This window comes from Gymnoscopelus braueri (assembly GCF_963280865.1).
Source record: "Gymnoscopelus braueri genome assembly, chromosome: 22".
NCBI classification, from domain to species: domain Eukaryota; kingdom Metazoa; phylum Chordata; class Actinopteri; order Myctophiformes; family Myctophidae; genus Gymnoscopelus; species Gymnoscopelus braueri.
The window spans coordinates 39,505,411-39,522,902 of NC_137624.1; the positions used below are offsets into that span (position 1 = coordinate 39,505,411).

General features: G+C 39.1%; 1 protein-coding gene across 1 annotated transcript; it reads right to left on the minus strand.

The window, feature by feature from the left end:
• Positions 1-2,875: 2,875 nt before the first annotated feature.
• Positions 2,876-13,343, minus strand: LOC308077746 (Golgi phosphoprotein 3-like). The gene is made up of 5 exons (XM_080418639.1): positions 12,929-13,343; positions 11,103-11,234; positions 9,070-9,184; positions 7,261-7,421; positions 2,876-6,190 (listed from the first exon to the last, which is right to left on the minus strand). The coding sequence occupies exons 1-5, from the start codon at positions 13,145-13,147 to the stop codon at positions 5,927-5,929; spliced, it is 891 nt and encodes a 296-aa protein (XP_080274765.1). The 5' UTR covers positions 13,148-13,343; the 3' UTR covers positions 2,876-5,926.
• Between the last annotated feature and the right edge of the window lie 4,149 nt (positions 13,344-17,492).

Below are 17,492 nucleotides of genomic sequence, written 5' to 3' on the forward strand. Positions count from 1 at the left end.
TTGTGCCATGTTATTTGTGCCATTCTAACAGTGCAGAACTAGATCATCTTTATGACAGGAGGACGTACTGTAATAAGTGTGCAAGTCCTCCCCAATGTAATGCAGGGCCGCTATCTGTCAAACAACATGCTTTGTCATATTACATTAGTTAAGCAAATATGGAATATGAAGGTACCTTATAGTTAAAAAGAAAAAACATCACTTTAATTTAAAACTATTTTGAATTTCACCAGACCAACACCAGACCAACCTTAACGTTTTGGATGGAAATGCTATGTGTAAATATGTAGATACGTTGTTGACTCTTTTCCCCCTTCTCTTTAACCATTATTTTATACTTTGGGCTATTCAAAAATAGCAGATATACAAGCTCATAGCGCGGCACCGAGTGCCGCGCTATGAGCTTGTAGATCTGCTATTTTTGAAAAATCTTGAAAACGTGTGCAAATCTTTGAATATATATTATTTTAAAGCAAACATTTTTAACTAAAATCTTTGCTTCTGGGGGTCACTGGAGCAAAAATATTTGGAGATGGGGGTCTGTGTGCCAAATACATATTATTTTGGGGGTCCTTGACATGAAAACGTTTGTATGAGTGGAGTTTGGCCCCGGATCTGCTCCTTTTCATTGTTTATGTTTACCATTTGTGAAAAATGAATGACATAAACAGTATAGCATTAAAAAAAAGAACAGGACATGAATGAGCGATAAGGGATTTTGATTTGTTGTTATTACAACGGACTGAGTGAGTGAGTGTACTGTAAGAACATTGTAAACAGTGCAACAAGAGAGAGGGAGGGACTTGGCACCGACAGAGGGGTTCCACGCCTGTGTAAATTGCATCACCAGCACAGTATATAACACTTCCCTGCTATCAATAGTACACAAACCTGTTCTACTTGTCAAGACAGAACTACAGCAGCTATATGAGTCTGAGCTGTGCCTTTGTGTCTGCGAGAGCCAAGCTGAACTCCAGAATGACTGGTCATGGTGAGTAGCCTGCCTACAGCAGCAGATTTAATGATTATAACATGCCTATATACAGTACAGTATAATGTTGAGTCTATCCTCAAGTCTATGTATAGCTAGGCCTAAAGGCACCTACTTTAACCATAATATAAAAAGACCATGAAGTATAAAATGATTAAGGATTGTAACTTCAAGCAAATTGCTTTTCATGAATTTTCTTTTTTTCTTTTTATGCTGATATTTTGGGTTAAATCATTAATTTTTATTTTGTATTTTATGGATTATGTGTGATAGCTAGGCAATAATAAACCCTGGGCTTCAGTCTATTCCTTTTTTGGTAGGAAATGGATTAAGTCGTTGATTCTCAATTCTCAAAGTGGGGTCTGGGGACCCCCAGGGGTCCTTGGGGGGGTTCCAGGGAGTCCCCAGCTAAATGTGTTAATATAATAATAAAAAATATATAGAGTCACAATAGTTTTAACCACTTTAACCTTTTATACTTTGACCTTTTTTTTTTTTATCGTGAACATTAGTGCAAATAATATTTTTTAAAGCAAACATTTGTAACTCAAATCTTTGCTTCTGGGGGGCCCTGGAACAAAATATGTTGACATGGGGGTCCGCGGCCAAATACATATCATTTTGGGGTGTCCTTGACATGAAAACGTTTGAGAACCACCAAGTGATGCTTCATGTATGATCTGTTGACATACACACAATTTGTAGTGTTGTCATAATGTATGTCAAACATCATTCACTCATTAATTTATTCATTCATGCTCTTTCCTCAGATCATACAGCGACAGTTGAGCTCTGTGCACACGAGCTGCGTAAAGTCGGGGACCTTCTCGACTGGAGATACAAATTACTGGAAATCCTGACCAAGAACTATAAGAACGTTATCAAATTCAAGTGAGACCAGAGACCTAACTGCGATTCGAGAGAAGCTGGATAACACAGTGTAAATGGGTCATTCAGACACCAAGAGGAGTGGCTGTGGAATTGGACCCTCTTCACTGGGCAGAGAAATGCCAGGTTGTCAGTCAGGTGGAATGACAAAATCCTGGACGAAAGCGATCAAAGTCCAACCTGCTGGAGGAGTACAGTGGACCAGGAGTACCGTGGCTGAAACGTGGCTCTATCAGAGCAGATCCAGGGATGAACTGCAGCAAGAACTTTGAACATGATAACTTCTGCTGAGGAGCAGCAGAAGTGTTGTTTCATGTATCTGTGCTAGAATAAATACCATGAAGACGGTAGTGCTGGGAGCCTCTCTGGAAGCTTGACATATTTGGTTGAAGCACATTATTTGACTTAAGTTTTCTTTTCTTTTTCATGGGAGTTGTTCCTTGACCAAATGTATTATTTTCTCCCAGTTAAATATAAACCTGTAAAAGCCATTTACTGTGGGGCTGTACAAATAAAAGTGATTTGAAACACTACAAGTCTCAATGAAATGTTTTAGAACTGACCATTTCCTTCACTGGAGGACAGTAGTACAAGTTGTAAGCCAATCGACCATCTGGTAAGATGTAGTCCAAGTGTTAAAGTATTTTTATTTATTGCCTGAGCTTGCAGATCAGCTATTTTCAAAATATTTGTATATTTGAAAACTTGGGACATTCTGCATACTGAGTACTTTCTACTTTTGGTACTTTGAGTACATTTTGATACCAATACTTTTGTACTTTTACTTTGAATTCCAGATTTTTACTTGTAGTATTTCTACTTTGCAGTAGTACTTTTACTTGAGCATTAACATTTTAGTACTTTTCCCACCACTGTAGAAAAGTAGCTTTTGATGGTCAAGTGGTTAAGATCCCCACTGAATCCACACGTATACCCTTACCTAGCCTAATAGGACTAAATAAATAACGACACTGAACAGAGTTTAAGCACCTATCCTTTTTAATTTTGAAACAAAAACAATCTGTAACAGAATAAACAGGACAACAGAGAGAAATTGTTCTAAATCGAGGCACTTAAAAGGATCTATCCTTTATTTTATGTGGCAATACAAAAGCATACATAAAGAATAGAGGATAGACATAAGATCCCTTTCACTGACTTTATTATTTACCATCTTATCATACACGTAAAATGTCTATTAATTATATTATTCTTTCCTGTGTAGCTACAACCACAAGTTCCCCCCCCAGCCCTCCACCAATGACATGCATGGTCTCTTTAGTGTAAACTGTGTTAACCAATTAAATCCATGAAAGCATCTGTGTCACTTTAGATCACTTTGGCTATTCAAAAATAGCAGATCTACAAGGTCATAGCTTGGCACTCGGTGCCGCGCTATGAGCTTGTATATCTGCTATACAAAATCGTATATCTGCTATAGAAAAATCGTGTGCAAATCTTTGAATATATAAACATTTTTAACTCAAATCTTTGCTTCTGGGGGATTCCACAAATGTCTTTTAAACTTATGTTGCTATAACATCAGTGGTTCTCAAACTTTTTTCATGTCAAGGACCCCCAAAATGACACGTATTTGTCCACGGACCCACCCATCTCAAAATATTTTGTTCCAGGGACCCCCAGAAGCAAAGATTTGAGTAACAAATGTTCTCTTTAAAAGAATATATATTCAAAGATTTGCACACATTTTCAAGATTTTTCAAAAATAGCCAAAGTATAAAATAATGTTTTTTTTTTAGCTCAAATCTAAAATGTCACAGATGCGTTCCAGGTCTAACTGTGTTAAGCAGTTATTCACACCTATAGGCATTGAACAAAGAGGTGACATGATTTCATATTATATTATAGATCCTATTATTCAGACCAAAGACAATCCCTTACAATGGGAATTTTTACATTATTATAACCAAGGCTTTTCCGAGGTCGATTCAGAGAGTTGATTTTACCTAAAGATAAAACTTCATAAATCGGTTTTAAGAGTGGAAAATGTTTGTGTCGTCTTCAGTCTTTTGAGAGTTTAATCTGTGCCTAAAACAGAAATAACATTGTAAAATAACAACACCGTAGTAGAATTACACTACAATGAATATAAATACATCAAAGCTTCTTTAAGGCTCGATGAGAAGTACCTAAATATGATAGCATACAAACTGAAAGGGTTACACTTTGAGGAAACCTTATAAAAATCTAAAACAAGCCCATTTCCCCTTTCCATTTGAACCCATTCAATCCGGGAACACATCTGTGTCACTTTAGATGTCTTTGGGCTATTCAAAAATAGCAGATATACAAGCTCATAGATCTGCTATTTTTGAAAAATCGTGAAAATATGTGCAAATCTTTGAATACATATTCTACAAACAGTTTCTTGAAAAAAAAAACCTATGTTGCTATATGGTGCTCCAACTTTTCCATGTCAAGGACCTCCAAAATGATATGTATTTGGCTGTGGACCCCCATCTCAAATATGTTGTTCCAGGGACCCCCAGAAGCACATATCGGAGTTAAACAATTTTCGCTTTAAGCCTATATATATATATATATTAAAAAATGTGCATGATTAAAAAAAAAAAGAGCTTGTAGATCTGCTATTTTTTGAATAGCCAAAGAAATCTTAAAATGACACAGATGCGTTCCCGGGCCTTAAAGGGTTAACAATAACCAACTCCAGGCCTTAGTCACAGTTCTGATGCAGGCTATATTAGGTACAGAGATACTCCTGCGCATTAATCTGATACAGAGTAGGCCATTGTCTGTCTGTTTGTACTGTACAGGGCTGGATTAACCCTTGGTGCCCGGTGCTACGAAAAGGGCCGTAGCCCCCCCCCCCCCCGGACCGTTTTGTCAGCCCTTCCGTTAAGCCTGCACTGACTGTTCTGTACATGCATCTTTGTCTCACACCGAGGACATGTTGGCTTTCTCAATGAAACAGAACTTTATTGTATATATATACTGTATATATATATATATATATATATATATATATATAAGGCAAACAGGGAGAACGCTAAATTGTGTGGTGTTTTATATTTGGAAAGTACGGTTGCTAAAACATAACGGTTCCCGTTCTCCTTTTCAGAAGTGGGTTATATTTCAACCCAAAGAAATCCCCCCTAAATCGTGCCCCCAATGACGGGGTCACCCAACTGTGCAAAATATTTGGCAAATGGCAAGGCTACTAAAGCAGCTATTATCAACATAAATATAAATGGAAGACTAGTCAACATTCTATAAAATATAGAACGCATCCTCATCAAAGTGGCAAAGAAGATAACGAGAGTTTTGTTGAATTAAAGGACTTGGTTCTTTTTTTTCAGGCCAATTAAAGCAAATTAATTATACCCTCCCCACCATCAGCCCTGGAAGAAATGTACCCAGTTCCTCATCATAATCTCTCGTCCTCCTAAAAACAGGCAAAGTCGGAGGAAACAATTCGTAGAGAAGATATATAACGGATCAACAAGCATCATTCACGTGGGAATCAAGTACTAGAAGCAGGTCTAGGAGTAATAAAGCCCGATTTATACTTGGTTAATATGCATCGTGTCTCCCGCCGAAAAACAGCCGATCTCCAAGCTCACAACACGTTGCGCTGCGATGCATCGTGACCGTGTAGATCGGGTCGTTTTCGGTGTGAGACACTGCCGTGCAACTAAGTATAAAAATCAACCGTTATGAGTATAAACTGCATGTTACTTTGCTTTATTTATCCTTTGAATAAGAAAACGGAGCAGAGGCCAGAAGTTGGGAGTAGATGCCAAAAAGTGGGCCATAACTCGATTAACCCTTTGTTGTCATCTAACATCGTAAAAGAGAAACCCCATCTCTGTTTGTAGTGTCAAGAGTTTATCCGGAATACAACTTTTCTACTCGTGGCAGAACATATCTCCTCTGTGTGTGAGGGGCAGCTTGTAAAAACTGTCTTAGTTGTCATTTTGGTGTAACCGGCCACCAACAAACATCTCATCATCATCAGCAAAAAGCCAGATCTTCCAATCCAAACAGACGATCAGCTTGTTGTTCTTCTCATTTAGTGAACGCCGCCACCACCGCCCACATGAGTTCGTTGGCGTTGGGCTTGGTGCTCTCCACCTCCGGCTCCAGCTCCACCAGCGTACGGACCCGCTTCATGCCCAGGTCGTACTGCTCGTCCTGGAGCGGCGCGAAGGCGTTCTCCAGGACGTCGGACGAGTGGGCCAGCAGGATCAGGGCCAGGATGCGTTTGTCTATGCGGTGCGGGTCGTTCACCCATTTGTCCAGCACGGAGTCTTGGACCTTCTTGACGAGTCGCTGCATGTGACAAAATTAGATTTATACAGTTACTTATATGCAGTGGTGTAAAGTAACTAAGTACATTTACTTAAGTACTGTACTTAAGTACAATTTTGAGGTATTTGTACTTTACTTGAGTATTTCCAATTTCCAATACTTTTACTTCTACTCCACTACATCTCAGAGGCAAATATTGTACTTTTACTCCACTACATTTACTTGAAAACTTTAGTTACTAGTTACTTTTCAGATATAAATTATGATATAATGAAACATACACTAACCACTTTAGCCCTATTTTAAACCTAGGCTATTTGAAAATAGCAGATCTACAAGCTCACAACGCGTCGCGATGCGACGCGTTGTGAGCTTGTAGATCGGCTATTTTCAAATATTTAGTACTTTTACTTTTGGTACTTTAAGTACATTTTGATGCCAATACTTTTGTACTTTTACTCAAGTCATTTTTTTATTCTGGACTTTTACTTGTAACAAAGTATTTTTATATTGCAGTATTGGTACTTTTACTTAAGTAAAGAATTTGAGTACTTTTTCCACCACTGCTTATATGTTAATGCGCGTATATTCGTACGCATTTAACATCAGTGTTGATTTTCGTCGACTAAAACTATGACGAAACATTTTCGTTGACTAAATAAAAACTAAGCTATGATTATTGACAATTTTGTCAACAAATAAACACTAGACTAAAATGTTAGGGAGGGACTAGTGGAGAAGAGATCCTTTATGCGTGGTTGCACTCTGAAAATAGCAGATCTACAAGCTCGCAGAGCTTGTAGATCTGCTATTTTCAGCATGCAACCAAGTGTAAAATCACGACGCCATCAAGGCACCGCTAAAATAAATTTTAGTCGACTAAATCAACTGTAGATTTAGTCGACTATAATTGTATGATATTTAGTCGACTAAAACTAGACTAACAGTAAAACATTTCAGATGACTAAAATATGACTAAAACTAAATGGAATTTGATTCAAAAGACAATGACTAAAACTGAATAAGAATTTGCTGTCAAAATCAACACTGTTAAAACATTCATAATTCCCTGCGGCAGCGTATTATCTCACCTTTTTAATGTTGTTGTTGGTGAGCGGATGTGTGGTCATGTCGAAGAGCAGGAAGTTCTGTTTCTCTGTGGTGAGAACACCTTTCTCCACCAGGTTCTTGGCCAGACGCTCTCGGACGTTCCTAAGCTGGTAGTGGAGCTTCAGAGGATTCCAGGTCTCTCCTAAAACACCAGAAAATAGGATAGATTAGTACGACATTCTAAAGAACATCAATGTGATTACTAAATTACCCAACCAGCTTTTTTGCATTATGTTTCTGTACACGAATATTTTCATATTGGGCGTGTGACGATTCACTCAGTTCAAATATCGTGATACACAATATTGGGTTCACAATATGTTATAACAATAATATTCCATACACAGGGATGCACACCCCCCCAACTACACCAATTGCTTTAAGTTTTTCTAATAAACATCAACGTTGCCCGTTACCTTCAGCTTGCTGTGGTGGAATCTGAGTAAACGCTGCAATTTGCACTTATTTTGAAAAGGTACATATGGTTAACAAAGTAGTTCCAGACAGGTTGTTGTGAGCAGTGTTGATTTTGACAGCAAATTTTGATTTTGTTTTAGTCAAAGTCTTTTGAAACTAACTAGTTTTAGTTGACTAAATATCATAAGATTTTAGTCGACTAAATCTACAGTTGACTAAATTTTTGGGCGGGCCGTGATGCTATCGAAATGGCTGATTTTCACTTGGCTGCATGCCGAAAATAGCAGATCTACAAGCTCACAACGCGTCACATTTCGGTCTGTGCGCACCCATGATGACTCTCTTCTCCACTAGTCCCTCCCCAACATTTTAGTCTAGTTTTTATTTGGCTGAACAGATCACACCTTTTAAAGTCAACACTGGGAGAGTTGTGTCAAGGTGAGTCTGTGTACTCTGTGTAATCAATACATGGTTTTCCCGGTTTCCCTGTAAACTGATTTGCACAGCAGACCTTCCTTTAGGGTTTTTTTAGGGCCGTAATTCCTGTACTTCAGCTTTAGACAGTTTCAGCAGCAGGTCTTGTCCAGCCTAACCGGTTGACAACGACAATTAGGTTTTTTGAAGCAGACACAAACTGAAGTGAAGGCTATGCGCATACGCATCTGGTGATACCGGTAACACCAGTGCAGTCATGAATTTGTTAATTGGTGGGAACACCTAGTAGCACATACATGGAAAACTGGCGGCCCGGGGGCCCACATGCGGCCCCCACCTTCACTTAACACATTCACTGCCAGGGGTTTTCTAAAACAGGATGTAGCTTCTGGCAGCATTTTTCAGCATTCTGACTAATCTTTCAAGAACCACAGAATATTTGTCTCCAGTATGATTGATCCCCTGATGGTTGCTAATCACGGAGGGTTTCACTGTGCTTCCGTGAAAAAAAAGAAAATGTTATCGCGACCTCCCGTTCACTTGTTATACCCAGTTGAAAATAGCATGTTTCCCCAAAAATAGCAGATCTACAAGCTCAAAACGCATCTCACTGCGACACGTTTCGAGCTTGTATAGCAGCTATTTTTGCTACTTTTGTGTGACATAGAATGGCGTTAATTTACGAAAAAAGTTTAAATACAGAGATAAGAGGTGTCTGCCAAATTTGGCCCTCTGTAGTGAGTGTGGAAATATAGAGGCCTCCTCCATCATCAAAGTTGCCCACCCCAGACCTAGCGCATATACCGTATCTATGATGATCAATATCGGCTGATAAAACCTGACGACTTAATATATCAGTGAGGGCACTATAAAGCATAGTAAAGCACTGGTAATATTAACTTCATGTGTGTAGTGAGCAAAATCAGGGTTTATCGTACCGCTCAGCAGCTCTATCCAGCTCTGAACTGTTTCTGGAGGCTGGGTTTCTTTTACGTGTCGCAGAGCTTCGTCCAGTAACATGTCTCCTGTTGGTGCATCCGATTTAAAGATCACCTAAACACACACACACACACACACACACACACACACGCAAAAGGAAACACATTTGAGTTAATTACATATCACTCACAGTAAATACAGACAAGCAGTAGTGTTTGGGGTTCACTCCAAATTCAGCCGCAGCAGAAACCTGACACAGAAAAACAGTTCAAAACAAGAAGATTAAAATAACTTTTCAGTCTGTATAACATTCAAGTTTAAAAATCTTGGTTTTAATTGGTCACTCGCACATTTGCACTTTAACCGAGCTACCAGTGCTTATGAGTTAATGTCTACAGTGTGTATTCTGTTATTGTTTTACAGTGGTGTTTTGTTTTATGTCTGGAGCAATAAAAGGGACCAAATTAATTTCCCTGTAAGGCATAATAAAAGCTGATCATAAGTCTTAAGACTCTCTGTTTATATCCTATTCAATTTATCTTTTTTCATACTTGAGATTTGTCTATCCTGTAACTTAATTATTTTGACCCTTTGGAGATACTCTGTTTATTTGCTTCAGTAATTACTGTATTACTTGTGAGTATGCAAAAAAAACAAAAACTAATATACAAAACGTTTAAAAAAATAAATAAATAAGTCTTAAGACTCTGAAGGAGCCATACAGAACACAGGGTTCAAGGCTCAAGCACAAAATGTTCACGAAAGAGAAGGGGGAAAAAAACACAAGTGAGCATCTTCTTTCAAGACAGACACTCCCCGTACTCTGCCTAACCACCCGATTCGGATGCTATCAATGCATTGAATGGGACATTATCACCTCTTATTAGACCTTTGAATGGGCGAAATAGGCGACATACTGACCTACCCGCGATTTATCAGACCATTCATTGGGTGTTATCAAGACATACTGACCTACCAACGGAGATGACTTAAATAGTTCAGTTTTGGTTTTGGTTTCGGACCATGACGGAGGCGCGCAGTCACAGGCGAACTGTCACCCCGTGAAGGACCACCGAGGGAGCTAAAGCGACCGAGTTGCCGTCCTGAACGGTGTGACGTTCGCCTGTGCCTACTCAGCGCCGTTCGAGTTATGTACCGATAGGCACAGAATCGTAAATATTGTTGTGGGGACTGCTCCGCCTCCAAGTAGGTCAGTAGCTCCTGATTACGCCCCATGAATGGTCTGACAAATCGCGGGTAGGTCTAAATCGCGCCTACTCCGTCGCCTACTCGCCCATTCAAAGGTCTGATAAAACGTGATTCAATGCATTGATAGCATTCGAAGCCGCTGGCCTAACAGATTCCTTACCAGTGTTGCCATGTGGGCTTATTATAAGCGACTTTGGGCTTGTTTTTCTGTAAAGTTGCTTGTAAATATTGGTAGTTGCGGGTTGCGTTTTTTTGGGCTTGTTTCTAAGTGTAGTTGCTTATTTTGGGCTTGCTCCCTAAATGTTGTTTAAACCAGTGGTTCTCAAACATTTTCATGTTCAAGGACCCCCAAATTAATACGTAATTGTCCGCATACCCCCCCATCTAAAAACATGTTGTGCCAGGGAACCCTGGACTAGATTTGTGTTGTTAAAATGTTTCCTCAAAATCACTTTTTTGCTTTGAAGATGTCTTTGAAAATAGTACATCTACGTGAGCTTGTAGATCTGCTATTTTCAAATAGCCGATGTACATACAGTAGGTTTAACCCATTGAGACCGGGAACGCATCGGTGTGTCATTTTTAGATTTCTTTGGCTATTCAAAAATAGCAGATCTACAAGCTCATAGCACGGCACCGAGTGCCGCGCTACAAGCTTGTAGATCTGCTATTTTTGAATAGCCAAACTATAAAATATGGATAAAGTGGTTTCACAGATGCGTTTCCGGTTTTAATGGGCTAAACTTTTTGGGCTTGTTTTCATAGAGCTGGTTGCTTATTTCTCCCGCAAAAATCAGGCAACCCTGGCTGTTCCTTCTTTTACCTTCCTAGACAGCAGACTCTTCCTCCTCATCCCGGTGGCCTCTAGCTGCAGGCGGCCCCTGAGGGCCAGCTCTATCAACATGCACCCTCTGAGCCCCGACGAGATGCAGTCATTCCAGAAGGACGTGTAGCCCTATGGAGAGAGAGGGAGGAGGAGCAAAACAGTGGTGGAAAAAGTACTCCATTTTACTGCAATGTAGAAATACTCTGTTACAAGTGAAAGTCCGGAATTCAAAATTTACTTGAGTAAAAGTACCAAAGTGCTGGTATCAAAATGTACTTAAAAACAAAAGTACAAAGTACTCATTATGCAGAATATCCCAGGTTCAAACAAATCATTTGACAATAGCAGCATCTACAAGCTCACAATGCGTCGCATATGAGCTTGTAGATCGGCTATTTTCAAATGGTCAAAATATATAGGCTAGTGGTTAGTGTGTTTTGTAATAATAATCAAAATCTACAGTCACTGGTAACTAAAGTTTTCAAATAATTGTAGTGGAGTAAAAAGTACAATATTTGCCTCTTAGATGGTAGTGGAGTAAAAGTAAAAGTATAAACAATTGGAAATGCTCCAGTAAAGTCAAAGTACCTCAAAATTGTACTTAAGTAATAGTACTTAAGTAAATGTACTTAGTTACTTTCCACCACTGGGGAGGAGCAAAGCCAGGGCAAACACATGTTGTAAGAGGCCGGATTAGGGTTGACGTGTTATTACACAGTTCCGGGTTAAGAGGACAGTGTTCCAAGAATATGAATAATCATAAATGAATAATAAACAGAGCTCTCTAACAATAAACAGTATGATTGTAACTTCAGGCAAAGCCCCCGTCCTCAAAAATAAATGACATTTGTGCAAATCTTTGAATACATATATTCTACAAACAGTTTTTTGAAAAAACTTATGTTGCTATATCAGTGGTGCTCCAACTTTTCCATGTCAAGGACCCCTCCCCAAAATGATATGTATTTGGCCGTGGACCCCCATGTTCCAGGGACCCCCAGAAGCACAGGTCGGAGCAAAAAAAATGCTCGCTTTAAAACATAATATATATTCAAAGATTTGCACACATTTTCAAAAATTAAATGCTGCTCTGCTATAATGCAATAGATTACATAACACAACAATAATCAGCTGTAATAACCTAAACTAAAACCCCAAAATTAACACACATATACACTTGCAAGAATAACGTTACCAGCTGCTGTCAAATGGATAATTAATCCACATTATTCTAATTAACATTAGCATTGAGCTGATTGATGGCTCCCCAGACAGACAGTAGAAATACAGCACAGTTTGCCTGGAGAGCCAGGCATCAGCAAGCTTAAAAAGCCCTAATAATGTTGCTCGGTATAGCTTTTGCCAACAAGTGCAGATCTACGAGCAATTTGTAGATCTGATCTTCAAGCCAGCTTGTAGATCAGATCTAATGTACAAATGGACCCTTAAAAATGATCCATTTGTTCATTCTCCATTAGATCTGTTCTACAAGCAGATTTGCAAGCTTGTAGATCTGATCTCTACAAGAGCAGATCTGCAAGCATATTTTCAGATCTGATCTATACAAGCAGATTTGTAGATCTGATCTACCAAGCAAGCTTGTAGATCTGATCTGTACAAGAGCAAGCTCTACAAGCACATTTTCAGATCTGATCTATACAAGCAGATTTGTAGATCTGATCCACTAGCAAACTTGTAGATCTGATCTCTACAAGAGCAGATCTACAAGCATATTTCCAGATCTGAAGTACTACTAGCAAGCTTTTATATAGAAAAACAACAACAACAAAAACAACAACAACAATATAAAAACCCATCCAAACCTCTCGGTCCTTCAAGCCCAGGAGCAGAACCTCCTCCATGAGAGTGAGCCTGGTCTCCTTGGCGTCTCCTCCTCCTCCTCCGAATCCTTCTCCTCCGCCTCCGTCCTCCTCCCCCGGTGTGCCCGTGTCCTCCTCCCCGTCGGATCGTCTCTCCCGGTCGGCCTCGGCCGTCCTCCTCTGGACGAGGCCCGACGTTCTCTGCGTGAGAGTGGAAGTCATTATTATTTATTATAACGACCTCCACAACAAGACCTACGTCTCTGTCACCAAGGAATGCTTGTTGTTGTTGTCGGCATTAAAGGTGACAAAAACACAAAGGTGTGGATTTAACCCGAGTTTAAAGGCAGCATGTATATAGATCTGTTCTCTCTGTCTGTGTTCACCCTTTAGATGCAACAACTCTTTGGATTATCTCTCTGCTTCACTTCCTGAACCCAGGGCGATCTAATGTGAGAGTAACGACACTAGCGTTGACTCCCCATCGTGAGAATGGAATGCGGAAATGTTCGCTCTATCTCAATGGGATAGTTCCAATGTTTGGAACTATACGCCCTTACGGTCCGCTTTGCGGCGAGATCAAAGGGTGTCGTAACTCTCTCTCTGTATGGGTCTGCCTGAACCAACATGGTGGCGCTGGATGACGTTTAAAGCCACAATGCGGAAGTTTTATTGTTTTGCAGTGTTGTTGTACAGTGGTGTTAAAGTAACTAAGTACATTACTTAAGTACTGTACTTATAGGTACAATTTTGAGGTATTTTGTTACTTTACTTGAGTATTTCCAATTTCCAGTACTTTTAGTTTTTACATCTCGGAGTCAAATATTGTACTTTTACTCCACTGCAATTATTTGAAAACTTTAGTTACTAGTTACTTTGCAGAAATAAATTACTATATTATATAACATTAACCACTTTAGCCCTATTTTATACATAGGCTATTTGAAAATAGCCGATCTACAAGCTCACAACGCGTGGCATCGTGACGCGTTGTGAGCTTGTAGATCTGCTATTTTCAAACATTTCAGTACTTTTACCGATTCTGTCAGAAGTTCTCAATGGGCGCTAGTGACGTGGCGCATCCGGTGAAAGCCGGAATTACACTCAATATAAACAGGAAGTAAACGAGAGGGGGAAGAAAAAAATTCAGCCACAGACGGGATTAAAACACTTCTTTATTGAAAAACATGGACTAATACATTACACAAAGACGCCGGACACCTAGATAACATTTGGGGAAAGCGGGTAAGCACCTTATATTTTGTATTTGTAGATGTTTGGAGAAATACGGGCTTTACTGGTGACATTCCAGTGCAAACTGGGGAGGTGGTCACTAAGACTCTCGTAGATACGAAAGTCAAAGTCACAGACTCGATCAAATATATCTACGATAGTCTTGATCCAAGGCTAGGAACGAGGCTTATACATTCAACCACTGCTGCAGATACAATACCACTGTTTGTTCAACTTTATGAGAGAAGATTAGTATTATTAACATAACTCTACCATTCAGAGTTTGTTTACAACATAGTTTTAGTCGTTGGAATAAAACACGGATTGCAGCTTTAATCTATAGATTAAACCCACTGATAAACGCCCCTAGTATACGCCCCCCTGACGCACATATAAACGCGCACGCACGCACACGCGCGCGCGTGCGTGCACACACGCACACACACACACACACACACACACACACACACACACACACACACACACACACACACACAGTGGTTTTTAACTGTCAAATAATATACTGTAATGTTTGCATAATTATATCTTGGTTGAAATAAATACTAAACGCTACAATTTAAACCAGTTATACTCGGGTTGTAGTATTTAGTTGTTCCACAAGATGGCAGCAATGGCATGTCGACGGGAAAATAGGCTCCCAGCCTAGCCCTGAAACATGTAGTCATGGCGTTACCTTGTTCCTGGTTTTAGACATTTCTACATTTACAACCTTAACATCTATATAAACGTTCACATTTCAAATATAAAGTGCTTAATTTACGGCCACGGATGTAAAAAGTTAAAACGCCTAGGTTTAAGTACCCGTGTCTTCCGTATTGTTCAATAAAAAGCATTTTACTCCGATTGGCGGCCATTTATTCATAGAGATATAATGTACCAGAGTGCAGTACACCTTCCAACCGATAGGGTCGCCGGTCGCGTTTTTGAAATCATTTGAAAAAAATGGCCACCGATCGGATTAAAATGCTTTTTATTGAACAATACGTAAGAAACGTGTACTAAGACCCAGGCGTTTTAACTTGTTACATCCATGGCCGTAGGGTCAGCAATTTGTATTTGAAATTTGAACATTTATGTAGTTGTACGGGTTGTAAATGTGGACATTTTAAAAACCAGGAACAAATAACGCCATGACGCTTGTGACAGACGAGCGTCATGTGAACCATGGCTAGCTCTGCCAGCCCAGAGATTGAATGATGAAGGTCGGATTGAAAGGAAATCAAATTAATGTTCAGTTCAGGTCAGGAATTCTTCAGGTTGCACCAGTATGATGACACTTCGTTTGAACACAGGCTTATTTGAGAAGAGTGCAATTTGAAACAATGAATAACTGTATCATTGTCAGTGGTGGAAAATGTACTAAAATGTTTTTGTTAAGTAAAAGTATCAATATTGCAATGTAGACAATCATACTCTGTTACAAGTAAAAATCCAGAATTCAAAATTCACTTGAGGAATAGTACAAACGTTTTGGCATCAAAATATACTTAAAGTACCAAAAGTAAAAGTACTCATTGTGCAGAATGTCCCATTTCACAAGTTCAAAATGTATAAAAAATCTTTTGAAAATAGCAGATCTACAACCTCACAATGCATCGCTTCGCGAGGCATTGTGAGCTTGTAGATCGGCTATTTTCAAATAGCCGAAATATATCTAGACTTTAAGTGGTCAATGTATGTTAAGTAATATTGATAGACAAGCATGAACAATGTATAATTGCCTATAGGCAGATTAAATTTAGATTAAATTAAGTTAGCATCTGTTTCTAAAGGTATGATCATTATACAAAGTCTGCTACAATGTTGTTACATCATGATTAACATGAGCTGACTGCACTAGTCTACAGTCTGCACTAATAGCTGCCTGGGCAAATGGAGATAATCTAGTTTACATTCCTGGAACAGCAGTGATCAATGCTATATTGACTGGTCTGTCTCCAACTACAAGACCAGTCAGTACAGTATAGATGTTTCTCTCCTGCCTTGAGCAGGGTAAGATAGACAACATAACACGACCAACTGTTCCCCAAGTAGACAGAAAGTCTGCCCTTTCACCTTCTCTTTAACAATGAAATAAGATAGCTTCAGTCATATGAGAAAACACTGGGACATTTCTAACCTGGGATAATAGGCTATACTTTCCATCAGTGGTGTAAAGGCCACGGATGTACATTTACTTAAGTACAATTTTGAGGTATTTGTACTTTACTTGAGTGTTTCCAATTTCCAATACTTTTACTTCTACTCCACTACATCTCAAAGGCAAATATTGTACTTTTACTCCACTACATTTATTTGAAAACGTTAGTTACTAGTTACTTTGTAGATTTTGATTATTATTACAAAACATACATTAACCACTTCAGCCCTATAAACTTTTCGGCCATTTGAAAATAGCCGATCTATATGCTCACAATGCGTCGCGATGCAACGCATTGTGAGCTTGTAGATCTGCTATTTTCAAAAGATTTGATAACTTGAGAAATGGGACCTTCTGCATAATGAGTGCTTTCTGCTTTTGGTACTTTAAGTACATTTTGATACCAATACTCTTGTACTTTTACTCAAGTAAACTTTGAATTCCAGACTTTTACTTGTAACAGAGTATTTCTATATTGCAGTAGTAAACATTTGAGTACTTTTTCCACCACTGTAGGCTATACTCTCCATTCTTTGTATTGAACTTGGAAAAAAAAGCAAATGTATGTAACACTTTTTAATGCAGGAAATGAATATTTCCTCAGCGCTTCTGAGACATACGTGTTTGGGCGTGAAGCCTGCTTTTAGAAGACATTGCATATGCAATGCACACCACGTCCAAAAGTGTGAACTTGCTAGTTTCCGTTCCATAGTAAGCCTGATTGTCTGGGGGGGGGATTAGCTATTACACAGTCTGCTGCCAGTGGCCTTGTGGCTGCAGGATCACTTTCCATGTGGCATCATCTGAAACGGTAACAGGATAGGTGGGCACCAAGGAAGAGTGGGCACCTCAGTGTTAAATTGGCAATTTGTTCTAGAATGTAAAAAAAAAATTAATGTTCGGAAAATGTTTTAAAGTAAATCATTAGAGAATGCTTAAACATTCGACAATTAACGTCTAATATTTGTACAATTGCTACAAAACCTGTATGTCCAGTCATTTGGGGGCATAAACAAGAAGTTGAAGGATAAAATCAAGTCTGATTGTTCATGTTCGCATCATGTGTACTTTACATTACTTAAGACCATTTTTCAAATATATGTTTTTTGGCCAAAATAGCCAATTTTTACATGGAGGTGCCCAGATGTCCCTAGTGCCCACCATATATCCTGC